The sequence below is a fragment of the Rana temporaria genome, chromosome 10, assembly GCF_905171775.1.
Source record: "Rana temporaria chromosome 10, aRanTem1.1, whole genome shotgun sequence".
In the NCBI taxonomy this organism is placed as follows: Eukaryota; Metazoa; Chordata; class Amphibia; order Anura; family Ranidae; genus Rana; species Rana temporaria.
Genome location: NC_053498.1, coordinates 12,849,807 through 12,877,034, shown reverse-complemented (window position 1 = coordinate 12,877,034; position 27,228 = coordinate 12,849,807). Strand labels below are relative to the sequence as shown.

General features: G+C 43.3%; 1 protein-coding gene across 1 annotated transcript; it reads left to right on the top strand.

The window, feature by feature from the left end:
• Nucleotides 1–68: 68 nt before the first annotated feature.
• Nucleotides 69–26,594, top strand: LOC120916159 (B-cell receptor CD22-like). Its single transcript, XM_040326980.1, has 12 exons — nucleotides 69–270; nucleotides 2,024–2,114; nucleotides 2,198–2,545; nucleotides 9,408–9,698; nucleotides 10,671–10,931; nucleotides 11,019–11,261; nucleotides 13,180–13,470; nucleotides 16,940–17,182; nucleotides 19,391–19,478; nucleotides 22,535–22,568; nucleotides 24,926–24,976; nucleotides 26,277–26,594. Exons 2-12 carry the CDS (start codon nucleotides 2,072–2,074, stop codon nucleotides 26,343–26,345), a joined length of 1,962 nt encoding a protein of 653 aa, XP_040182914.1. The 5' UTR covers nucleotides 69–270; nucleotides 2,024–2,071; the 3' UTR covers nucleotides 26,346–26,594.
• The last annotated feature ends 634 nt before the right edge of the window (nucleotides 26,595–27,228 follow it).

Below are 27,228 nucleotides of genomic sequence, written 5' to 3'. Positions count from 1 at the left end.
ATCGGGGCCCACAAGCTTCAAGCTACGCCCATGGTACAGTGCAACTACCACCGTGTCTTCTATTTGTCCTCTGTCTTGTGATTCTAAGTACATGTTTATGTACAATCAGCATTTACTGGTGTGCACAAGAAAAAAACAAAAAATATATATACAGATAGAATAACTTTAACTTCTGCAAATAGTGCCAGTCTGACCATTTGACTCATGCAACTTCTGTTGGTAGTTCTCCTTTCTGAATCTGACACCTCGGAGAGCTGAAGAGCCAAGCAAGTAAGTAATTTATATAGAATGGTAAACCGGAGAAATATTTTAGATATTACTATATATTGTCTGATATTCCACATTGTTTTATCCTATTTTCAATGCACTCGATTTTTATGATGTTTAGTAGAAGCTGCTGGTAATTTGCATTTTTCCAATCAATCACAGCTACACATAGGCGTGCGCACAGGGTGTGCCAGGCGTGCCTGGGCACACCCTAATCACCCCACGCAGTGCTGATTCCCCCTGATTCCTGGTGCCCTGTCTCCTCCTTGCAGTGCTGCCAGCTTCTCTCCTCACCTGTCCCACCATCTGCTGCGGGGGATGCTTCTGGATGGAGAGCAGGGGGGAAGGGGTCGGTAAGTATTTACCGTATTTATCGGCATATACCGCGCACTTTTTTCCCCTTAAAATCAGGGGGAAATTGTGGGTGCGCGATATACGCTGATCCCCGATGTCTCCGACATTGTCCGAGCCGAGTGTACTGCGCACTCGGCTAGGCTAGGCCACGCTCGGCTCCGCCCGCAGCCACGCGAGAGGAGCCGAGTGCGCAGGAAATCCGGCTCTGCACAGTGCGCCAAATTCAAACACACAACGGAACGCAACCCCGGGCAAGGTGCAGATGGACACCCACAACACTCGACAACCCCCGCGCAACACCGCAGATGGACGCCGGACAAGGCCGCCGATGGACGCCGGGCAAGACAGCAGACGGACACCGACAAGGCTGGACGGACCCCGCACAAGGCCGCAGGTGGACGCCGGACAAGGCCAACGATGGAAGCCGGGCAAGACAGCAGACGGACACCGACAAGGCTGGACGGACCCCGCGCAAGGCCGCAGACGGACGCCGGACAAGGCCGCTGATGGAAGCCGGGCAAGACAGCAGACGGACACCGACAAGGCTGGACGGACCCCGCGCAAGGCTGCAGATGGACGCCGGACAAGGCCACCGATGGAAGCCGGGCAAGACAGCAGACGGACACCGACAAGGCTGGACGGACCCCGCGCAAGGCCGCAGACGGACGCCGGACAAGGCCGCCGATGGACGCCGGGCAAGACAGCAGACGGACACCGACAAGGCTGGACGGACCCCGCACAAGGCCGCAGATGGACGCCGGACAAGGCAGCCGATGGACGCCAGGCAAGACATCCAAAATGTACGTTTTTTCCCTAAACTTCCCTTCTGCTTGGGGTGCGCGCTATACGCCTGCGCGTGGTATATGCCAATACGGTAATTTACCCCTTCCTTTTCTGGATGAACACAGTGAGTGACCTGTACCGATTGCTCCTGTGTTCATTCCTAACTGAAGCATAGTAAACTATATTTATTTGTGAGACATCAGTGGTCTGTTTAGACCCTTGATATTTCACCAAAGCCTCCCAATGGGGCTTCTAAAAAAAAAAAAAGTAATTTAAAAAAAATATAAAAAAAAATAAAAAAATTATTACAAAAATAAAAATTGTAAAAAATAATATAATACATTTAAAAAAAAAAAAATAATTACAAAAATAAAATTGTAAAAAATTATAAAAATGAAAAAACTTCTGACACCTTGTCAGTTAAAGCGACGCAGTTCCGAATCGCAAAAAGGGGGCAAGGTCCTTAACCTGCATATTAGTCCGGGTCTTAAGTGGTTAAAAGCTCTGATTAAAATGTTAAAAAATAAATAAAAAAATCTGGAACAGGAACCTAAGTAAATGAATTAACATAATTGTTGTAAATAGTTTTTTTTTGTATAAAAGTGTACCAAATATACAGTTTTCACAGTTGCATCCATGGTTGAACGTTGTCGCTGACCATCACAAAATGAGCATCACGAAGAAGATTCTGCTCCTTACCCTTTTTCAAGGTAAAGTAGATTCATTGTTTTCGGGAAGACTTGATATCGATAAACAAAGACCGTTAACCTATATTTTCATGTCTTTGGGTCAGGACTTGTGTGTCAGAGGTGGGAGTTCCCGTCCAGAATTGATGGTTTGGTTGGATCCTGCGTGGAGATTCCCTGTACATTCCACCCCGAGAATCCCGGGACATCCAGTACTGTTTGGTATTTATATCGAAGGAGAGGATATCCTCAGATTTTTAACAGTCAAGAAAATTCTTCCGTATCAATGGATTACAGAGGCAGAACCTCGCTAGTACCTGGGAATAATAGCTGTTCACTGATGATAGACCCTGTGAGAAGAGAGGATGACAAGTACTATTACCCAGGGATAGCAGAAGATGTGTACATGAATGCCTATTCCCGAAGTAGTACGTATCTACAGCTCCATGTCACAGGTAAACATTTCTTTATGGTTGTAGTGGGTAGGCTTGGGGTTTATGGAAAGGACGTACAAACTAGACATGTGCATTCAGTTTCGTCCGAATTTCGGGGACTTTTGCGTTCGTTTTAACAAACGATAACGAACGTGCAGAATCCGAAATCCGAAAGATCCGACATAAAAAAAAATTATTTTGGTTTCATTACGACAACAATTGGATATAGATAGAAGATTCAACATGGCGATGACAATAGCGATTTGTGTCGATTGAATCTGCGGTCGAATGTGCCTAACCTAACTCTATTAGTCCAAGATTATTCTACATAGAGAGGAAAGATTTGACATTATAGAGACATGAAGATTCGACATAGAGAGAAAAGATTTGACATAGAGAGAAAAGATTCGACATAGAGAGAAAGGATTCGACATAGAGAGGAAAGATTCGACATAGAGAGAAAAGATTTGACATAGAGAGGAAAGATTTGACATAGAGAGAAAAGATTCGACATAAAGAGAAAAGATTCGACATAGAGAGGAAAGATTTGACATTATAGACATGAAGATTCGACATAGAGAGAAAAGATTTGACATAGAGAGAAAAGATTCGACATAGAGAGAAAAGATTCGACATAGAGAGAAAAGATTCGACATAGAGAGAAAGGATTCGACATAGAGAGGAAAGATTTGACATAGAGAGAAAAGATTCGACATAAAGAGGAAAGATTCGACATAGAGAGAAAAGATTCAACATAGAGAGAAAAGATTCGACATAAAGAGGAAAGATTCGACATAAAGAGGAAAGATTTGACATAGAGAGGAAAGATTCGACATAGAGAGGAAACATTTCTTTATGGTTGTAGTGGGTAGGCTTGGGGGTTATGGAAAGGACGTACAAACTAGACATGTGCATTCATTTTCGTCCAAATTTCGGGGACTTTTGCGTTCCTTTTTAACAAACGATAACGAACGCGCAGAATCCGAAATCCGAAAGATCCGACATAAAAAAAAATATTTTGGTTTCATTGCGGCAACATTTGGATATGGATAGAAGATTCGACATGACGATGACAATAGCAATTTGTGTCGATTGAATCTGCGGTCGAATGTGCCTAACCTAACTCTATTAGTCCGAGATTATTCTACATAGGGAGAAAAGATTTGACATTATAGAGACATGAAGATTCGACATAGAGAGAAAAGATTTGACATAGAGAGAAAGGATTCAACATAGAGAGGAAAGATTCGACATAGAGAGGAAAGATTCGACATAGAGAGGAAAGATTCGACATAGAGAGGAAAGATTCAACATAGAGAGGAAAGATTCAACATAGAGAGGAAAGATTCGACATAGAGAGGAAAGATTCGACATAGAGAGGAAAGATTCGACATAGAGAGGAAAGATTCAACATAGAGAGGAAAGATTCAACATAGAGAGGAAAGATTCGACATAGAGAGGAAAGATTCGACATAGAGAGGAAACATTTCTTTATGGTTGTAGTGGGTAGGCTTGGGGTTATGGAAAGGACGTACAAACTAGACATGTGCATTCATTTTCATCCGAATTTCTGGGATTTTCGCGTTCGTTTTAACAAACGATAACGAACGCGCAGAATCCGAAATCTGAAAGATCCGACATAAAAAAATAATTATTTTGGTTTCATTGCGACAACAATTGGATATAGATAGAAGATTCGACATGACGATGACAATAGCGATTTGTGTCGATTGAATCTGCGGTCGAATGTGCCTAACCTAACTCTATTAGTCAAAGATTATTCTACATAGAGAGGAAAGATTCGACATTATAGAGACATGAAGATTCGACATAGAGAGAAAAGATTTGACATAGAGAGAAAGGATTCAACATAGAGAGGAAAGATTCGACATAGAGAGGAAAGATTCGACATAGAGAGGAAAGATTCAACATAGAGAGGAAAGATTCAACATAGAGAGGAAAGATTCAACATAGAGAGGAAAGATTCAACATAGAGAGGAAAGATTCGACATAGAGAGGAAAGATTCGACATAGAGAGGAAAGATTTGACATAGAGAGGAAAGATTCAACATAGAGAGGAAAGATTCAACATAGAGAGGAAAGATTCGACATAGAGAGGAAAGATTCGACATAGAGAGGAAAGATTCAACATAGAGAGGAAAGATTCAACATAGAGAGGAAAGATTCAACATAGAGAGGAAAGATTCGACATAGAGAGGAAAGATTCGACATAGAGAGGAAAGATTCGACATAGAGAGGAAAGATTTGACATAGAGAGGAAAGATTCAACATAGAGAGGAAAGATTCAACATAGAGAGGAAAGATTTGACATAAAGAGGAAAGATTAGACATAGAGAGGAAACATTTCTTTATGGTTGTAGTGGGTAGGCTTGGGGGTTATGGAAAGGACGTACAAACTAGACATGTGCATTCATTTTCGTCCGAATTTCGGGGACTTTTGCGTTCCTTTTTAACAAACGATAACGAACGCGCAGAATCCGAAATCCGAAAGATCCGACATAAAAAAAATGTATTTTGGTTTCATTGCGACAACAATTGGATATAGATAGAAGATTCGACATGACGATGACAATAGCGATTTGTGTCGATTGAATCTGCGGTCGAATGTGCCTAACCTCAACTCTATTAGTCCAAGATTATTCTACATAGAGAGGAAAGATTCGACATTATAGAGACATGAAGATTCGACATAGAGAGAAAAGATTTGACATAGAGAGAAAGGATTCAACATAGAGAGGAAAGATTCGACATAGAGAGGAAAGATTCGACATAGAGAGGAAAGATTCGACATAGAGAGGAAAGATTCAACATAGAGAGGAAAGATTCAACATAGAGAGGAAAGATTCGACATAGAGAGGAAAGATTCGACATAGAGAGGAAAGATTCAACATAGAGAGGAAAGATTCAACATAGAGAGGAAAGATTCGACATAGATAGGAAAGATTCGACATAGAGAGGAAACATTTCTTTATGGTTGTAGTGGGTAGGCTTGGGGTTATGGAAAGGACGTACAAACTAGACATGTGCATTCATTTTCATCCGAATTTCTGGGATTTTCGCGTTCGTTTTAACAAACGATAACGAACGTGCAGAATCCGAAATCCGAAAGATCCGACATAAAAAAAAATTATTTTGGTTTCATTACGACAACAATTGGATATGGATAGAAGATTCGACATGACAATGACAGTAGCGATTTGTGTCGATTGAATCTGCGGTCGAATGTGCCTAACCTACCGGTAACTCTATTAGTCCAAGATTATTCTACATAGAGAGGAAAGATTTGACATTATAGAGACATGAAGATTCGACATAGAGAGAAAAGATTCGACATAGAGAGAAAAGATTCGACATAGAGAGAAAAGATTCGACATAGAGAGAAAGGATTCGACATAGAGAGGAAAGATTTGACAAAGAGAGAAAAGATTCGACATAAAGAGAAAAGATTCGACATAGAGAGGAAAGATTTGACATTATAGACATGAAGATTCGACATAGAGAGAAAAGATTTGACAGTGAGAAAAGATTCGACATAGAGAGAAAAGATTCGACCTAGAGAGAAAGGATTTGACATAGAGAGAAAAGATTCGACATAAAGAGGAAAGATTCGACATAGAGAGAAAAGATTCGACATAGAGAGGAAAGATTTGACATTATAGACATGAAGATTCGACATAGAGAGAAAAGATTTGACAGTGAGAAAAGATTCGACATAGAGAGAAAAGATTCGACCTAGAGAGAAAAGATTCGACATAGAGAGAAAGGATTTGACATAGAGAGAAAAGATTCGACATAAAGAGGAAAGATTCGACATAGAGAGAAAAGATTCGACATAGAGAGAAAAGATTCGACATAAAGAGGAAAGATTCGACATAAAGAGGAAAGATTCGACATAGAGAGGAAAGATTCGACATAAAGAGGAAAGATTCGACATAAAGAGGAAAGATTCGACATAGAGAGGAAAGATTCGACATAGAGAGGAAACATTTCTTTATGGTTGTAGTGGGTAGGCTTGGGGTTATAGAAAGGACGTACAAACTAGACATGTGCATTAATTTTCGTCCAAATTTCGGGGACTTTTGCGTTTCTTTTTAACAAACGATAACGAACGCGCAGAATCCGCAATCCGAAAGAACCGACATAAAAAAAAAAATATTTTGGTTTCATTACGACAACAATTGGATATGGATAGAAGATTCGACATGGCGATGACAGTAGCGATTTGTGTCGATTGAATCTGCGGTCGAATGTGCCTAACCTCAACTCTATTAGGCCAAGATTATTCTACATAGAGAGGAAAGATTTGACATTATAGAGACATGAAGATTCGACATAGAGAGAAAAGATTCGACATAGAGAGAAAAAGATTCGACATAGAGAGAAAAGATTTGACATTATAGAGACATGAAGATTCGACATAGAGAGAAAAGATTCGACATAGAGAGAAAAGATTCGACATAGAGAGACATAAAGATTCGACATAGAGAGAAAAGATTCGACATAGAGAGAAAAGATTTGACATAAAGAGGAAAGATTCGACATAGAGAGAAAAGATTCGACATAGAGAGAAAAGATTTGACATAAAGAGGAAAGATTCGACATAGAGAGAAAAGATTCGACATAGAGAGAAAAGATTTGACATAAAGAGGAAAGATTCGACATAGAGAGAAAAGATTCGACATAGAGAGGAAAGATTTGACATAGAGAGGAAACATTTCTTTATGGTTGTAGTGGGTAGGCTTGGGGTTATGGAAAGGATGTACAAACTAGACATGTGCATTCATTTTCGTCCGAATTTCGGGGGCTTTTGCGTTCCTTTTTAACAAACGATAACGAACGCGCAGAATCCGAATTCCGAAAAGATCCGACATAAAAAAAAATATTTTGGTTTCATTGCGACAACAATTGGATATAGATAGAAGATTCGACATGACGATGACAATAGCGATTTGTGTCGATTGAATCTGCGGTCGAATGTGCCTAACCTAACTCTATTAAGCCTTGTACACACGACCGAGGAACTCGACGGGCGAAACACATCGTTTTCCTCGTCGAGTTCCTTGTTAGGCTGTCGAGAAACTCAACAAGCCAATTTTCTCCATTCCCGTCAAGAAAATAGAGAACTTGCTCTCTTTTTGGCTCGTCGAGTTTCTCGACAGTTTCCTCGACGAAAATGTACACACGACCGGTTTCCTCGGCAAAAAATTATCTCCCAGCAAGGTTCTTGCTGTTTTTTGCCGAGAAACTCGGTCGTGTGTATGAGGCCTGAGTCCAAGATTATTCTACATAGAGAGAAAAGATTCGACATTATAGAGAGAAAAGATTCATTATAGGGAGAAAAGATTCATTATAGAGAGAACAGATTCTACATACCGTGTTTCCTCGAAAATAAGACCTACCCGGATAATAAGACTAAGCATGATTCTTGGGGAGGGTTGCAATATAAGCCCTACCTCGAAAATAAGCCCTAGTAAAATTAGTTTAACATTTTTTTTTAATCCACCTTGCAGAATGATTACACCGTATTTGCAGACTCGCCGGAGGCCTTCTCCTCTCCTCCTGGCTGACGCCCGAGGCCCCCCCTCCCCAGCGCACAGCCGACACTGCTGGATATAAAATCAGTGATCTTTATTGTATCACGACAAGGAGCGGGCTGACGCCAGCGGGACAGCGGCTCCCCCTCTCCTCTCCCCTTCCTCCTCAGCACACACGGAGCGGGCAGACGCAAGCGGGACACTGGGGGGGGGGGGGTTATTATTGCAGAGTCTAGCATTGATGCGGGGGGGGGTTATTATTGCAGATTCTAGCATTGATGCAGAGGGTTATTATTGCAGATTCTAGCATTGATGCGGGGAGGGGTTATTATTGCAGATTCTAGCATTGATGCGGGGGGGGGGGTTATTATTGCAGATTCTAGCATTAATGCTGGGGGTTATTATTGCAGATAGTAGCATTGATGCTGGGGGTTATTATTGCAGATTCTAGCATTGATGCGGGGGGGGGGGGGGGTTATTATTGCAGATTCTAGCATTAATGCTGGGGGTTATTATTGCAGATAGTAGCATTGATGCAGGGGGTTATTATTGCAGATTCTAGCATTGATGCCGGGGGTTATTATTGCAGATTCTAGCATTGATGCGGGGGGGGGGGTTATTATTGCAGATTCTAGCATTGATGCTGGGGGTTATTATTGCAGATTCTAGCATTGATGCGGGGAGGGGTTATTATTGCAGATTCTAGCATTGATGCGGGGGGGGGGGTTATTATTGCAGATTCTAGCATTGATGCTGCGGGTTATTAGTGCAGATTCTAGCATTGATGCGGGGGGGGTTATTATTGCAGATTCTAGCATTGATGCTGGGGGTTATTATTGCAGATTCTAGCATTGATGCGGGGGGGGTTATTATTGCAGATTCTAGCATTGATGCGGGGGGGGGTTATTATTGCAGATAGTAGCATTGATGCTGGGGGTTATTATTGCAGATTCTAGCATTGATGCTGGGGGTTATTATTGCAGATTCTAGCATTGATGCTGGGGGTTATTATTGCAGATTCTAGCATTGATGTTGGGGGTTATTATTGCAGATAGTAGCATTGATGCGGGGGGGGGTTATTATTGCAGATAGTAGCATTGATGCTGGGGGTTATTATTGCAGATTCTAGCATTGATGCCGGTGGGGTTATTATTGCAGATTCTAGCATTGATGCCGGGGGTTATTATTGCAGAGTCTATCATTGATGCAGGGGGTTATTATTTCAGATAGTAACCTGTTTCTCCGAAAATAAGCCCTACCCCGATAATAAGACCTAGCGTGAGTTTCTGTAGCATTGATGCTGGGGGTTATTATTTGACATTTTTCAGACAATCCAACCATGCCGAAAATGACTGGAAATAAAGAAATGGTTGAAGGACGTCCTGAGAATGTTTCATGCTCTGTACAGCACACATGTGGCTCCAATCCACCTTCTCTGAGGTTCAACAAAGCCGGCCAATCCAAGAGACGATGTGAAGATCTATCTGGAGGAAAATGGAGAGAAATATTAACAATCACATATATTCCTTCATATGAAGATGACAATACGGGAATTCAGTGCACAGCAACTTATCATAACGGGAGAACGACACAAATGGCGGCACCACTGAGCATCAGATGTATGTATTACAGGCAAATACAATTTTGCTTTAACCACTTAGGCCCCGGAGGATTTGGCTGCCCAATGACTGGGCCATTTTTTTGCGATTCGGCACTGCGTCGCTTTAACTGACAATTGTGCGGTCGTGCGACGTGGCTCCCAAACAAAATTGACGTCCTTTTTTCCCCACAAATAGAGCTTTATTTTGGAGGTATTTGATCACCTCTGCGATTTTTATATTTTTTGCGCTATAAACAAAAATAGAGCGACAATTTTGAAAAAAAAGCAAAATTTTGTGCTTTTTGCTATAATAAATATCCCCAAAAAATATATAATTATTTTTTTTCCTCAGTTTAGGCCGATACGTATTCTTCTACATACACTTTTTTTTTTTTTTTTTTAATTGCAATAAGCGTTTATCGATTGGTTTGCGCAAAATTTATAGCGTTTACAACATAGGGGATAGTTTTATTGCATTTTTATTATAATTTTTTTTTTACTAGTAATGTATATTAGTAGTAAAAAAAAAAAAATTATAAAAATGCAATAAAACTATCCCTTATTTTGTAAACGCTATAAATTTTGCGCAAACCAATCGATAAACGCTTATTGCGATTTTTTTTATACCAAAAATAGGTAGAAGAATACGTATCGGCCTAAACTGAGGAAAAAAAAATGTTTTTTTTTTATATATGTTTTTGGGGGATATTTATTATAGTAAAAAATATTGAATTTTTTTCAAAATTGTCGCTCTATTTTTGTTTATAGCGCAAAAAATAAAAAACGCAGAGGTGATCAAATACCACCAACAGAAAGCTCTATTTGTGGGAAAAAAAGGACGCCAATTTTGTTTGGGAGCCACGTCGCACGACCGCGCAATTGTCAGTTAAAGCGACGCAGTGCCGAATCGCAAAAACTGCCCAGGTCCTCAACCGGCATAATGGTCCGGCGCTTAAGTGGTTAAGCAAAAAAATATTCTTCTCTTCACCAGATGCACCAAAAGAAGTGACGGTCAGCTACCCGGAAAATGAAACGTTTATGGAGGGCAGTGATGTGACTTTAACATGCTCAAGCAATTCTAACCCTCCCGCACATACGTATGAATGGCGCCTTGGGGATAGCAAAACTAAATTACGACTTGAAGAGCGAATCAGAGTACAGAATGTCAGCAAAGACACGGAACCCTATTCTTGTGCTGCAATAAATGATATTGGGAGAGGAGAATCGCCACCGACGCAGATACCTGTACAATGTATGTATGTCAGAACTCAGCGGTGATAGAGACAAACCATTGGTCACAATTTTATGTAAGTTCAATAACATTTGATGTGTTTTGTAGATCCTGCTACTGGAGTGCAAGTCACTGTGTTTCCAACAGAGGGAGCCACTGAGCTAAATTGCAGCTTTCTGAGTAGTCACCCCAATGTGACTCATTACACCTGGATCAAGGATGGAAATAGCCTAATAAATAAAACCAAACAGATCCTGGTATTAGACAGCGATGGTGAAAATTCTGGCTCATACTCCTGCATTGCTCACAACACAGCTGGAAGCTCCACCTCCGCGGAGCTGGATTTTAAAGGTCAGCAATTATATACATTTTGCTTTTATACATCCCTAGAAAAATCCATTTAGTTTTTCCAGGAACTTTTTTTGTCACTACCTGCAATATTTTTTCCTGTTGTACCTAAGGCCCCATACACACGGGAGGATTTATCCGCGGATACGGTCCAGCGGACCGTTTCCGCGGATAAATCCTCTCGAGGATTTCAGCAGATTTTAATGCGATGGAGTGTACTCACCATCGCATTGAAATGCGCGCCGAAATCCTCTGGCGATGACGTGTCGCGCCGTTGCCGCGATTATGACGCGGCGACTTGCGCGACGCTGTCATATAAGGAATTCCACGCATGCGTCGAATCATTACGACACATGCGGGGGATCGCTTCGGACGGATGGATCCGGTGAGTCTATACAGACCAGCGGATCCATCCGTTGGGATGGATTCCAGCGGATAGATTTGTTCTGCATGTCAGCAAATATTCGATCTGCTGGAATCCATCCCAGGGGAGATATATCCGCGGAAACAGATCCGCTGGCGTGTACACACCATAGGATCTATCCGCTGAAACCCATTTGCTGGGATTTATCTGCGGATGGATTCTATGGTGTGTACTGGGCCTAAGGGCCACTAGCAATTCTGTAATTTCTGTATTTAACCACTTAAGGACCGGGTCACGCACTTTTTCGTTGGCAGAGTGGCACGGACAGGAAAACCCTCGTAAATATACGTCACTTTAACCACTTAAGGACCGCCTCCTGCAGATATACGTCGGCAGAATGGCACGGCTGGGCACAAGCAACGTACAGGTACGTCCTCTTTAAGTGCCCAGCCATGGGTCACGGGCGCGCGCCCGCGACCCGGTTTGAAGCTTCGTGATCGCAGCCGCGGGACCCGATCGCCGCTGGAGTCCCACGATCGGTCCCCGGAGCTGAAGATTGGGGAGAGCTGTGTGTAAACACAGCTTCCCTGTTCTTCACTGTGGCGCCGTCATTGATCGTGTGTTCCCTGATATAGGGAAACACGATCAATGACATCAGAGCCCCGTCCCCTACAGTTTGAAACACAGATGAGGTCACACTTAACCCCGTCAGCGCCCCCTAATGGTTATCTCCCAAACTGCAATTGTCATTTTCACAATAAACAATGCATTTTTTGCTGTGAAAATGACAATGGTCCCAAAAATGTGTCAAAATTGTCCGAAGTGTCCGCCATAATGTCGCAGTCATGAAAAAAATCGCTGATCGCCGCCATTAGTAGTAAAAAAAAAAAAAATGCAATAAAACTATCCCCTATTTTGTAAACGTTAAAAAAAATTGCGCAAACCGACCGATAAACGCTTATTTCGATTTTTCTTTACCAAAAATAGGTATAAGAATACGTATCGGCCTAAACTGAGGAAAAACTATTTTTTTTATATATTTTTGGGGGAAATTTATTACAGCAAAAAGTAAAAAATATTGCATTTTTTTTTAAATTGTCGCTCTATTTTTGTTTATAGCGCAAAAAAAAACTGCAGAGGTGATCAAATACCACCAAAAGAAAGCTCTATTTGTGAGAAAAAAAAGACGCCAATTTTGTTTGGGAGCCACGTCGCACGGCCGCGCAATTGTCAGTTAAAGCGACGCAGTGCCGAATTGTAAAAACCCCTTGGGTCATTTAGCAGCATATTGGTCCGGTCCTTAAGTGGTTAAAACGTGGAAAAAATAAATGTTCCTGGACTGCCGCACTCTGATTTATTGAAACAAAATGAACAAAGGATAAAATCCAAAGCTGTATAACATCAAAAAATTCATGCAACACCGCAATCAATGGTAGAAAGTGGACATAGGGGACAAAAAAGCTAACATGTGTCACATCATGGATAGATGCTTAGTCAGGATTTTAACACTCTTTAACAATAACCTCACTTTAGGAACTGAACCTTGACTTTTTTCAGATGCTCCACGATTATCAAAACTTACTGAAGATGGAGAAATGCTCGAAGGACGTCCTGAGAATGTTTCATGCTCCGTAGTGCACACACGGGTCTCCAATCCACCTTCTCTAGAGTGGAACAAACCCGGCCAAACCGAGAAACGATCGGAAAAGCTATCTGGAGGAAAATGGAGAGAAATACTAACGATTACATATGTTCCTTCACACGAGGATGACGAAACACAAATGGAGTGCACAGCAACTTATCATAATGGAGAAAAATCGCACAAGGCAACAACGCTCAACATCCAATGTATGTATTTCACACAACTAAATATAACTTTAAGCAGAAATTTCACAATAAATGAACTCCACATTTTAGGGTCTGCCAGGAAAGGGTGAGCATAGTCAACCTCTCTTGATGAGAGCTTCTGACAGCCCCTAGGCAGGGCCGTCTTAATAGCATCATGGGCCCCTGGGCAAAGTAATGCTCTGGGGCCCCTACAATGATGACAGTTCAGGTAAACAGACAACAAGTAGGTAGGAGGCAGACGGCCTCAGGGCCGGCCTTTGCGCTGTGCGGGTTGTGCGCCCGCACAGGGCGCCATGACAACAGGGGCGCCGTGCGGCCGTCACAGCTTGCAGTCAGTTTACCCTAAATGATGTGTTGAATTGGGCAGGGGCGGCCGCCGCCCGGGTCACTGCCAGCCAGCACGACTCTGCCTATATAGTAAAATGCTGGGCCTTGTAGTCCACCAATGCCTCCTATAGTAAAATGCACCAATGCTGTAGTGTCAGTGTGTATTGTGTAGTGGTCTGTGTGTATTGTGTAGTGGTCTGTAGGTAGTTTATTGTGTAGCGGCCAGTGTGTATTGTGTAGTGGTCTGTGAGTAGTTTATTGTGTAGCAGTCAGTGTGTATTGTGTAGTGGTCAGTGTGTATTGTGTAGTGATCAGTGTGTATTGTGTAGTGGTCAGTGTGTATTGTGTAGTGGTCAGTGTGTATTGTGTAGTGGTCAGTGTGTATTGTGTAGCGGTCAGTGGGTAGTTTATTGTGTAGTGGTCTGTGAGTAGTTTATTGTGTAGCGGTCAGTGTGTATTGTGTAGTGGTCAGTGTGTATTGTGTAGCGGTCAGTGTGTATTGTGTAGTGGTCTGTAGGTAGTTTATTGTGTAGCGGCCAGTGTGTATTGTGTAGTGGTTTGTGAGTAGTTTATTGTGTAGCAGTCAGTGTGTATTGTGTAGTGGTCAGTGTGTATTGTGTAGTGGTCAGTGTGTATTGTGTAGCGGTCAGTGGGTAGTTTATTGTGTAGTGGTCTGTGGGTAGTTGATTGTGTAGCGGTCAGTGTGTATTGTGTAGTGATCAGTGTGTATTGTGTAGTGGTCAGTGTGTATTGTGTAGTGGTCAGTGTGTATTGTGTAGTGGTCAGTGTGTATTGTGTAGCGGTCAGTGGGTAGTTTATTGTGTAGTGGTCTGTGAGTAGTTTATTGTGTAGCGGTCAGTGTGTATTGTGTAGTGGTCAGTGTGTATTGTGTAGCGGTCAGTGGGTATTGTGTAGTGGTCAGTGTGTATTGTGTAGTGGTCAGTGTGTATTGTGTAGCGGTCAGTGTGTATTGTGTAGCGGTCAGTGGGTAGTTTATTGTGTAGTGGTCTGTGGGTAGTTGATTGCGTAGCGGTCAGTGTGTATTGTGTAGTGATCAGTGTGTATTGTGTAGTGGTCAGTGTGTATTGTGTAGTGGTCAGTGTGTATTGTGTAGTGGTCAGTGTGTATTGTGTAGCGGTCAGTGGGTAGTTTATTGTGTAGTGGTCTGTGAGTAGTTTATTGTGTAGCGGTCAGTGTGTATTGTGTAGTGGTCAGTGTGTATTGTGTAGCGGTCAGTGTGTATTGTGTAGTGGTCAGTGTGTATTGTGTAGCGGTCAGTGGGTATTGTGTAGTGGTCAGTGGGTATTGTGTAGCGGTCAGTGGGTATTGTGTAGTGGTCAGTGGGTATTGTGTAGCGGTCAGTGTGTATTGTGTAGTGGTCAGTGTGTATTGTGTAGCGGTCAGTGGGTATTGTGTAGTGGTCAGTGGGTATTGTGTAGCGGTCAGTGGGTATTGTGTAGTGGTCAGTGGGTAGTTTATTGTGTAGTGGTCTGTGGGTAGTTGATTGCGTAGCGGTCAGTGTGTAGCGGTCTGGGGGGGCGAAACAGGATTAGCTCGCACAGGGCGCCTGAACACCTAAGGCCGGCCCTGGACGGCCTCCCCTGTGTATCTATCACTCTCAGTGCCACCATGGGGCCCCCAAATTTTGGGGCAGCGTGGGCTCAAGGACCAGCTTCTTTGAGGAAAGTGAAGGGGCCCTTCATGCAGCTGGGGCCCCTGGGCAGCGCCCAGGTGTGCCCTCTCATTAAGACAGCCCTGCCCCTAGGTGTATTAACCCCCACCGCACTTGAGGATTGTAAGTTATGTCCCCTGTGGTGAGTTTTCTGTTTTTTAACCACTTTGTACCCGGGCCCTAGCCGAAAGACGGCTGCAGCGCGGGCTTAAATGGCATACATGGACGTCCTCCCATTCTCGTGCCGCCTGCGCAGGCCGAGGGGAACACTTTGTGATCGCCAAGTCCTTATCAGCCAATGACCGCTGATCACGGAGGTAAACGGAAGCTGGTTTACAGCTTTTTTTTTTCTTCACGCTGGCAGCATGAAGAAAAGAAGAAAGTCGTTAACAGGCAGGGGCGGACTGACCATTGAGTCACTCGGGCACTGCCCGAGGGCCCCATGCCACTAAGGGGGCCCCATCAGGGTTGCCAGGCTCAATAAAACCAGGGACAGTATGTAAAAATCTATGTTTTTTTTTACACCTGTCCCTGATATGTCCGAAACCCACATGCTTTTGATGTGAAAATCCTGAGATTTTAGCTGCCCCGCCTCTGCACTGCCTCCTGGCGTGGTGGCCATCTGTAAGCCCAGGGGCCCCATAATCTTCTATTGCCCGGGGGCCCCATGAGTTGTCAGTCCACCCCTGTTAACAGGTTTCTGTTAGAGGGACATCGGTCCCCTTAGTGATCACCAGTGCCACTAATCAGTGCCCACCAGTGCCATCTATCAGTGCCCATCAGTTTTGCTAATCAGTGCCACCTATCAGTGCCACCTATCAGTGCCGCAAATCAGTGACCATCAGTTCCCTTACCAGTGCTGCCTATCAGTGCCCCCTATCAATGCCACCTCTCTGTGCCACTTATCAGTGCCCACCAGTGCCATTTATCAGTGCCCATCAGTTCTGCTAATCAGTGCCACCTATCAGTGCTGCTAATCAGTGACCATCAGTTCCCTTATCAGTGCTGCCTATCAATGCCACCTCTCTGTGCCACTTATCAGTGCCCACCAGTGCCATTTATCATTGCCCATCAGTTCTGCTAATCAGTGCCACCTATCAGTGCTGCTAATCAGTGACCATCAGTTCCCTTATCAATGCTGCCTATCAATGCCACCTCTCTGTGCCACTTATCAGTGCCCATCAGGGCCACCCATCAGTGCAGCCTCATATGTGCCTAGCAATATAGCAATATATTAAACAAATAGCAATATTAAATTTGAGTCTCAAGATCAGAAAATCAAAGTATTGATTATCACCAAAGACACGGAACCCTATTCTTGTGCTGCAATAAATAGTATTGGGAGAGAAGAAGCATTACCAATGAAGATTCCTGTGCAATGTATATACTATATATCATACTCAGCAATAATAGAGACAAACCATTGTATTATTATATATTATTTTACAGCACATTTGATGTGTTTTGTAGATCCTGCTACTGGAGTGCAAGTCATTGTGCTTCCAACAGAGGGAGCCACTGAGCTAAATTGCAGTTTTGTGAGTAGTCACCCCAATGTGACTCATTACACCTGGATCAAGCATGGAAATAGCCTAATAAATAAAACTGAACAGATCCTGGTATTAGACAGCGATGGTGAAAATTCTGGCTCATACTCCTGCATTGCTCACAACACAGCTGGAAGCTCCACCTCCGCGGAGCTGGGTTTTAAAGGTCAGCAATTATTTAAAATGTTCTTGTTTATACTGTATGTCTTAGATTCTACAATGTAGACGCTATGGGCCAGATTCTCAAAGGCGCTACGACGGCGCAACACCATTAGCGCCGTCGTAACTCCTCATCTGGCCCCGGGTATCTATGCGACTGATTCTTAGAATCAGTTGCGCATAGATACCCATTAGATCTGACATGCGTAAGGCTGTTACGCTGTCAGATCTTAAAAGTAATTTTTTTTCCCGCCGCTAGTTGTCGCATCGTCGTTTTCCCCGTCGTCTATGCAAATGAGGTAAGTATGCGAGATTCCCGAACCTACGCGCGTCCGACGCTGAGAATTTACGTTGTTTCCGTAGCGTACGCGAAGGCGTAAGGTTGCCCCTGCTATTAGCAGGGGCAACCAATGTTAACTATGGCCGTCGTTCCCGCGTCGAATTTTCAAAAAAATACGTCGTTTGCGTAAGACGTCCGTGAATGGCGCTGGACGCCATTTACGTAAACGTCTAAGCAAATGAGGCGCAATGCACGTCGGGTAATTTACCCGACGGAGCATGCGCAGTACGCTCGGCGCGGGAGCGCGCCTAATTTAAATGGTGCCCGCCCCATTTGAATTGGGCGGGCTTGCGCCGAGCGAATTAACGATACACCGCCGCAAGTTTACAGGTAAGTGTTCTGAGAATCAGGATGTAAACCTGTAAACCTGCGGCGGTGTAGCGTACAGCACATACATTACGCTGCCCAGGAGCAACGTTAATGTATGAGAATCTGGCCCTATAACTTTTGCGCAAACCAATAATCAATAAACGCTGATTGCGTTTTTTTTTTTAAACCAAAAATAAGTAGAAGAATACATATTGGCCTAAAATGATGAAAACATTTGTCATTTTATATCTTTTGGGGGATATTTATTATAGCAAATAGTAACAAATATTGCTTTTTTTTTTTTGCAAAATTGTCGCTCTATTTTTGTTTATAGTCCAAACAATAAAAAACACAGAGGTGATCAAATACCACCAAAAGAAAGCTCTATTTGTGGGGAATTGTTTGGGAGCCACGTCGCATGACCACACAACTGTCAGTTAAAGCGACGCAGTGCCGAATCGCAAAAAGTGGCCATTTGGCAGCCAAATGGTCCGGACTTGAAGTGGTTAACCTGTGTTTTGTGTCTTTACAATTTTCTATTTTTGTAATAAAATGTGTTTGTTAAACGCTAGCTGCATAGTTATTTTTCCCCTTTAAAAAAAAATAATAATTTGAACTTCCATGGAAGCCCTAGATATTTATTCAGTAGTAGCGTCCTGATGTTTTCTACTAAGGGCTCCAGATTTATTATCATTTTTGGTTAATTTTGCAAGGTGTGGGGCTTGGAGGTCCGTTCACAACTTTGGTTGCTGTAGGCCTATCAACTTTTCATCCAATCCAGCCAAGGCGGCAACAACTGGGTGACAATCATCACCAGGGCTGGACTGGGACAAAAATTTGGCCCTGGACTTCATCCAGACTGGCCCACTTTAAAAGGTCTCTCCCATGGCGGCCGGACAACTCCTGCACCCCCCCCCCCCTCGGCCACCCAAGCCCCCTCTCCCCCTTCACTAGCCATTCTACTTTATTAGAGTAGAGCGGCTGGTACTGGTACTCTTATAGGCAGTACCAGTGGGGAAGCTAGACATTATTTCACCCGGGGCAAAGAATCAGTTCGGTGCCCCCCCCTTATGGCACAAGATTAGGCAGAAGTGAGAAACTCCCAGGCCATAGCTGCTGAGTCAGCTGTCTGTCCCCTTCCCCCATGCTCCTCTGTCGTCCCCCCTGCTCCTCTGGTCCTCCCCCATGCTCCTCTGCCCCCCCCCCTGCTCCTCTGGTCCTCCCCATGCTCCTCTGGTCCTCCCCTGCTTCTTTGTTCCCCCCAGGTGAGCGCTGCGGGGAGGGAGAGGAGGTGAGCGCTGCGGGAAAGCAGAGACAGAGGAGCGGAGGGGGCGGCGGTCCGCTGTCACTGAAGCCGGCCCACTGAGCCATCGACCCACCGGGAAACTCCCTGTAGTCCCAATGTTCAGTCCATCCCTGATCATCACCAATTTATGAGTAACTCTCAAGATGGCTACTCTGGCTCCTTTGGCCTTTTTTGTCTTCTTTTCTGTGTAACATTGCTCAAAATTTGTACATAACAATTTATTGCACCTACTAAAGGTTTCATAACTTCTTTCTTTATAGATAGCAAAGCCAATTTAATTCTAATTCTGATTCCTGGGATTTTGGCCGGAGTCATCCTTTTGATCCTGATCGTCTACATGGTTACAAGGTAAGGCAGACAAGTCTCCTAAGCAAACTCCTGACAGGTTTCGGTCCAAGCTGGTTTTAGTCTTAAAGGGGTTGTAAAGGTCCACTTTTTCCCCCCTAAATAGATTCCTTTACCTTAGTGCAGTCCTCCTTCACTTACCTCATCCTTCCATTTTGCTTTTAAATGTCCTTATTTCTTCTGAGAAATCCTCACTTCCTGTTCTTCTGTCTGTAACTCCACACAGTAATGCGAGGCTTTCTCCCTGGTGTGGAGTGTCGTGCTCGCCCCCTCCCTTGGACTACAGGAGAGTCAGGAGGCCCACTAACACACAGCTCCTTTCTCTATCTGCAACGTAGAGAGAGTCCTGACTCTCCCATAGTCCAAGGGAGGGGGCGAGCACGACACTCCACACCAGGGAGAAAGCCTCGCATTACTGTGTGGAGTTACAGACAGAAGAAGTGAGGATGAAAAGGATTGATCTCTAGCACAACTCTAGAGCATAAAAACCCATTCTGCCTCTGATCCAAATTATGAAAACATGCAGAGAGCGAGAAACAGACTGCTTGCTTCCGTGTCCCAACCTCAAGAGGAGGAACCTTTATTGCCAGCATAGATTTATAGACAAAATGACATCATTCACATGAGCACAACTGATTGGCTTAGTCCATATACGGGTCTTTTCCTGTGAGTCTATTCTTGGCACGGAGTCCTCGTGGCACACTCAGACGCACAGGGTCCTCCACTCAAACTCACAGGGGCTTTATTCGATGGAGGGGGTCTTGGAGTGAAGAGTACAAGGGGGGGGGGTTTGGAGTAAGAAGCAACAGCTGTCTTTGTTTATCCCTTTCTGGGCCGAGATTTAACTCTATAATCTGTTACTTCATTTAACCTCCCTGGCGGTATGATTATTTCAGAAAAAACATGCTGAAAGCGGTACAATTATTTTGCAAGGAAATTTGGCGTTTTATATTGTAGGCCTGCAATTTTTAAAAATAACTCACTTAAATCTGACCAAACAAGATTCTAATAGGCATCCCGGGTATGACATTTTTTTAAAAACAAAATTATAAATTATAATATAATAAATAATTATAAATAATTATAACAAATAATAATATAATTATAATAAAAATTATTCAATAATGTAATCAAATCAAAATCACTGAAATTTGCTCAGTTGCAGAATTGTCGCTGTCATTATTTTTTTTTTTATGACGAATTTCCCCACAAATCGCTATTTCACAATTCTGCAAGTGATTATAATTTATTATCGCTGTTTTCTAGCTGCTCTAAAACTATTTTTGACATAAAGGGACACTTTTGGTTGCTATGGACAATCTGCAGTTTGCAGGCAGAAAGAAAAGTTTTTATTATATAAAAGTACATGTAGGACACTGGGCAGACCACTAGGGACAAGGGGGGGGGTGTATTTTTTACATACAGTACTGTAATCTATAAGATTACAGTATACTGTATGTAAAGTGTTTGTTTACCTTTTTGAATTTGGCGCCGTTCTCCGCTCCCGTGCGTTGTAACGTCGCAGGGAATGGAGATCGGCGGCACACAGAGGCACTGTGTATCGAGCGAGGTCCTGCTCGCTCACACAGCGCGGTGGCATCGCTGGATCCAGGGACAAGGTAAGTAAACCAAGCCTGTGGATTCAGCGAGGCGAGTCTGACTCGGGGTTACCGATCGCAGCACAGAAATGTAACCCCGAGTCAGACTCGGGAATACCGCCAGGGGGGTTAAGAATAATAACACTTGTAGTATATACTCATACATACATATGTATATATATATAGATCAAGAAATAAAAGAAACAAAACAATAAAAGGAAAGAAAAGCAACATTTGAGTAGTTCAGGAGAAAAGTAACATAACACAAAATATTCATTTTAGTAACCTCCATCAGAAGGATTTCTTAGAAGAAATAAGGACATTTAAAAGCAAAATGGAAGGATGAGGTAAGTGAAGGAGGACTGCACTAAGGTAAAGGAAGATATTAAGGGAAAAAAAAAATTGTACCTTTACAACCCCTTTAGGATCAATGACCAATGTACCTCATGATTAAAAAAAAGTCTGGAATTACAACAGCCTGTGTTATCCCTAGTAGCCAATCAAATTCCGACTTTCTGGTGGAAGCCCGACAAATCATGATACAACGCATTATTCTATCTTCAGAAATTTTAGGAAACTGCTTTTTTGAAACCCTTTCATGAAGGTTAAACAAACCTTAAAGTAGTTGTAAATTCACAATGTTTTTTAATTACCTTCATGCCCCAAGGTAAAAAAATAACTTCTGTGTGCAGCAGCCCCCCCCCCCCCCCAGCCCCCCCTAATACCGGAGCCCCCTCTCGATCCAATGATGTCCAGGAGAGCCTAATCTCTCTGGGAACTCTGGGGGATTGGCTTTTTTCAGCAACGAGAGACATTGGCTCCCACTGCCGTCAATCACAGCCATTGAGCCAATCAGGAGGTGGAGGGTGCGAGACATGGCTCTGTGTGTAAACCCTAACTCTAACCCTAACCCAGAGCTGTGGGTCGTTTCCTTTCCCTCTCTCTTCCCTTTCCCTTCCCCTTTCCCTTTCTTTTACCTTCCCCTTCCCCTTTCCCTTTCTTTTCCCTTTCCTTTTCCTTCCCCTTTCCCTTTCTCTTCCCTTTCCTTTCCCCTTTCTCTTCCCTTTCCCTTCCACTTTCCCTTTCTTTTCCCTTTCCTTTCCCTTCCCCTTCCCCTTTCCCTTTCTTTTCCCTTTCCCTTCCCCTTTCCCTTTCTCTTCCCTTTCCTTTCCCTTCCCCTTTCCCTTTCTCTTCCCTTTCCTTTCCCCTTTCTCTTCCCTTTCCCTTTCCTTTCCCTTTCTTTTCCCTTTCCTTTCCCTTCCCCTTTCCCTTTCTCTTCCCTTTCCGTTTCTTTTCCCTTTCCTTTCCCTCCCCCTTTCCCTTTCTTTTCCCTTTCCTTTCCCTTCCCCTTCCCTTTCCTTTCCCTTCCCCTTTCCCTTTCTCTTCCCTTCCCTTTCCCTTCCCACCTCCTTCTCTAAACAGTACCATCAAAATTACTAATACTATTTTATTTTTTATTAGAAATAAAGCACGTCAAACATCAATAAGGCACGAGGTACGTTGTTTAAATGAAATGTATAGTGATTTTGCATCGTTTATTTTGTTACTATGCTTGAGGCCAAAAACATTTAGTAATTACAGTGGAACCTCGGATTACAAGCATAATGCGTTCCAGGAGAATGCTCGTAATCCAAAGCGCTCGCATATCAAAGCGAGTTTCCCCATAGAAGTCAATGGAAACGAAAAATAATTTGTTCCGCTTTGACTTTTATGGCATGCAATACCGCATGTGGCCAGAGGTGGGGAGGGCACCGGAGAGCTTCGGAAACACTCGGGAACAGCTCAGCTGAACTTGGAAACACTCGCAAAGGAACGGAGTATTTCTGAGTATTTCCAAACGGCTCTGATCGGTTCCGTTCGGCTCCAAATGTGGTACTGTTCACCTCAGAGGCTTGAAAAAATGCTCGTATTGCGAAACGCTCGTTAACCGCGTTACTCGCTGTAACGGACCTATGAACTATTCTGCCTACAAAGAACTGCATGACTTGTTACAATTGGATTTACCACATTATATTCTGAGCTCAAAGGGTTAATTGTAGAAGGAGCTCTTTCACTGCTAAATGCTAATTGACGCTCTGCTGTGTATTACCAGTTAACAGCCTCCTGCCAGATGTATGCTAACGTGATCATCTGTGAGCGTGTATTGTTCTAAAGGTTAATTGAATTCTATTGAGAAAGGAATGTGCCTGGCCAGGTCATGTTAAGTGGATCTCGGTGCCGGAACGTCTAGAGACTGATTGATTCAAGGAGATGTCATTATTTCAAAGTATCTGTGTGAAGGGGGGGCGGAGATTGTCATTGTTCCTGTAACAGTTTGGAAGCACATATAAGCTAGGTGAAATGTCCCATTAAACAGTCTTGTTTGACCCTTCAAACGCAGCCTCATCTCGTTCTTGAAGGGGGACTCTCTCTCTCTCTGGATCTTGGGGATGGAATGATACCGGTTTTACTTGCATATCGCACTTTGCCAGGGAAAATGACTTCTCCAACGGCTGACACCCTCTCACTAGCCCGGGTAGCCGTTACACTCGCAATACTAGAGTGCGTGTGATTGTCATTCTCTTGCCATGCCGATTCTGTACAGTCAACCCGACTTCATATCACTGGATTTTTCCAGTATCCCTTTTATGCTGCAGTAGTAGACTTCTGTATTTTTCCTCATTTCTGTTTATTAACCACTTGTCCACGGCAGGACGTCATATGACGTCCTCCAATTTGTGCGGTGATATCTGAATGATGGGTGCCGCCTTCAGCCGCCGATTCTCTGCACGATAAGAACAATCAAAGCGGCGGTATCGCCACTTGACCGTTCTTATAGGCAGCGGGAGGGGATGTCCCCCCCTCCCGCCGCCATCCGGTGCTTCTCCGGGCTCTCCCGTGCCATCGGGACCCGGAGAGTGAATCGGTCGGCGCTGCCTGGAAAGCATAGAGATGACTGGTGACCAGATGGCCCGGATGTTATGACGTCACGCCCGGTACCCGGAAGTAAACAAAGCCGCAATCGTGGCTGTCAGCATGTGATCGGTGATTTTTTTTCACCGATTTCATGCTTTCCAGCCTGGAGGAGAGATGTGGGGTCTTATTGACCCCGCATCTCTCCATAAAGAGGACCTGTCACACTGATTCCTATTACAAGGGATGTTTACATTCCTTGTAATAGGAATAAAAGTGATCAACATTTTTTATTTTTTTTAAAGGGTAAAAATAAAAAAAATAAGTAAAATAAAAATAAAATGAAAAAAAATTTTTTTTCAAAACGCCCCTGTCCCCGTTATCTCGCGTGCAGAAGCGAACACGCATGCAAGTCCCGCCCACATATGTAAAAGCTGTTCAAACCCCACATGTGAGGCATCGTCGCGTGCGTTAGAGCATGTGCAACAATTCTAGCACTAGACCTCCTCTGTAACTCGAAAATAGTAACCTGTAAAAAATGTTAAAGCGTCACCTATGGAGATTTTTAAGTACCGAAGTTTGGGGCCATTCCATGAGCGTGCGCAATTTTTGAAGCGTGACATGTTAGGTATAAATTTAATCGGCGTAACATCATCTTTCACATTATACAAAAAAATTGGGCTAACTTTACTGTTTTGTCATTCTAATTCATGAAACCGTTTTTTTCCCCCCAAAAAAGGCATTTGAAAAATGATTGCGCAAATACCGTGGGAGAAAAAAAGTTGCAATGACCGACATTTTATTCCCTAGGGTGTCTGCTAAAAAAATATATATAATTTTTGGGGGGTTCTGATTAATTTTCTAGCAAAAAAATTGTGATTTTTACATGAAGGAGAGAAGTGCCAAAATAGACCCGGTGGACTAGTGGTTAAACCCATTTTTCTTTCTTTTTCTTCTCAGCCCAAGAATTCACAACTAGACGACACATATATGAATCTTATGAAAACAGAGGTTTGTAACACTCCAATGGTAATAAATTACCTGATGCATTTTAATCCACAAAAAGCAAAGGCAGGTATTTAATGCAGAACTGAAGCAAATTATTACAAAGATAAAAATGAATAGCCTATAAAAGAGGCAAAGCTAGCTTTTGCTGCAATACTCAGCTTCAGTCTACAGATTTCCCAGCAGTATTTTTCTTCTGCCACTAGATGTCCTCAGTCTGATATCCCAGATCATTCGACCCTCTTCCCATGAGCCCAGATCATCCTGGACCTGCTCCAACCTATGTCCCCTGGGCCAGTTAACCACCTAAAGACCGCCTCCTGCACATTTACGGCATGTACCTGTACGTTGCCTTTAAGAGCCCAGCCCTGGGTCGCACGCGCGACAACATGCGTCCAACCCCTAGCGTTTAAAAGTATACAATACACGTCAAGATTCCAATTCACTTCAGAATGCAAGTGATTGTCAGTACGGGACCCCAGGCGTCACTCCAATCAGGGAACAGGAGTTTGGGGGTTCTCTACATCATATCACTTCAACAAAAAGAAATATATTAGGCCACTAAAGGAATAGGTATGAAATACCTTCAGCCCTTAGCATAGAAAGTTTAGGCGAACATATTCAGTTATTCAGGGCATGGGCCCATAAACAAGTAAGAACTTATGTCAAGCACGTAGTAAATAGGATTTGTGATAGCAACTAATAATTGCGTAAGAGAGGCAAATATAGCTCAGGTAATTTGAGTATGTATGTCCCTTTAAGATACTGCACAGCGGTCAGTTGAAGACACAGTAAGTAATCCCAAGCAGTGCGGTAGTATAACGTAAAAGTAGATTCAAATACAGTACTTAGAAAAGGTGTATATGGTCCGGGTATTTCTAGAGTAACAATGTTACAAAACAATGGTACTTATCCGTTTGTAGAGGATCTGTCTTCTCCAGTAAGCAGGTATGGCAGCAGCCTAGGGATTCTGCAATACAGGGTCTGCTGGTGGGGGATATCTTAGGGGGTCCCCAGTGCTGTCTGCACACTGTTCAGTTTAGCGGAGCAGGGTAGGTGCATGGAGAAACCGCCGTAATTCACAGGGCACTTCCGCGTTCCAAGCTGGAATGCACGTGGCGCCGGACGATGACGTCATCGCGCTGGCGCCGTATGTGTTTCAGCATGGAACGCATTACAGCGCCGAGAGCGCCTGTTACATATTGCTAGTGCTAGGGAGTCATAAAGTGTTATTTCTTGGTTGCCCTTCTAGAGAAGACTTTCGCTTTAACCAGCAGAATCAATGTATCTAATTTCGTTCTCACAGACTCATCCTGAAGCTGGAGGAAGAGATTCAACTTCAGAAAATCTTTATGAAGACCTTCAGAGAAAATAATTAACTCCTTTATGAGTTACAAGTAAACTGTTCTTTATTCATTGGAAAGGAAACATTTTTACTATGAGAAATTTTCTTTCTTTCATTTTTTTTTTTTTACAATAGATATACTGTATTTTATTTGTTTTATAAATGTATTCTAAACACCAATGATGAACATTAAGTTTTTAGTACCCCCCCCACTCTATTTTAACATAGGGGCAGATCCACGTACAGCGGCGCATTATTCCGCCGGGCGTAGCGTATGTAAGATACATTACGCCGCTGTAACTTACTTGTTTTTTTTTCGAATCCTCAAAGAATTTGCGCTGTAAGTTACGGCGGCGTAGTGTATCTTTGGCGGCGTAATGGCGCGCATTCAAATCTCTGTGATGGGGGCGTGTTTTATGTAAATATATCGTGACCCGACGTAAACAACGTTTTTTTTTTAACGGCGCATGCGCCGTCCGTGGGGGTATCCAAGTGCGCATGCTTGAAATTAACCCGGAACAAGCCAATGCTCACGACGGTGACGTCATTCTACGCAAATCCCTATTCGTGAACGACTTACGCAAACAACGTAAAAAATTCAAATTTAGACGACGGCCATACTTAACATTGAGTACGCCACCATATAGCAGCTTTAACTATACGCCGGAAAAAGCCGAACGCAAACGACGTAAAAAAATGCGCCGGCCGGACTTACGTTCGTGGATCGCCGTAACTAGCTAATTTGCATACTCAATGCGGAATTCGACGGAAACGTCACCTAGCGGCCGGCGGAAAAAATGTACCTAAGATCCGATGGCGTACTAAGATGTACGCCTGCCGGATCGATCTCAAATGCCGTCGTATCTTGTTTTGTAGATACAAAACAAAGATACGATGCGGGAACTTTAAAATT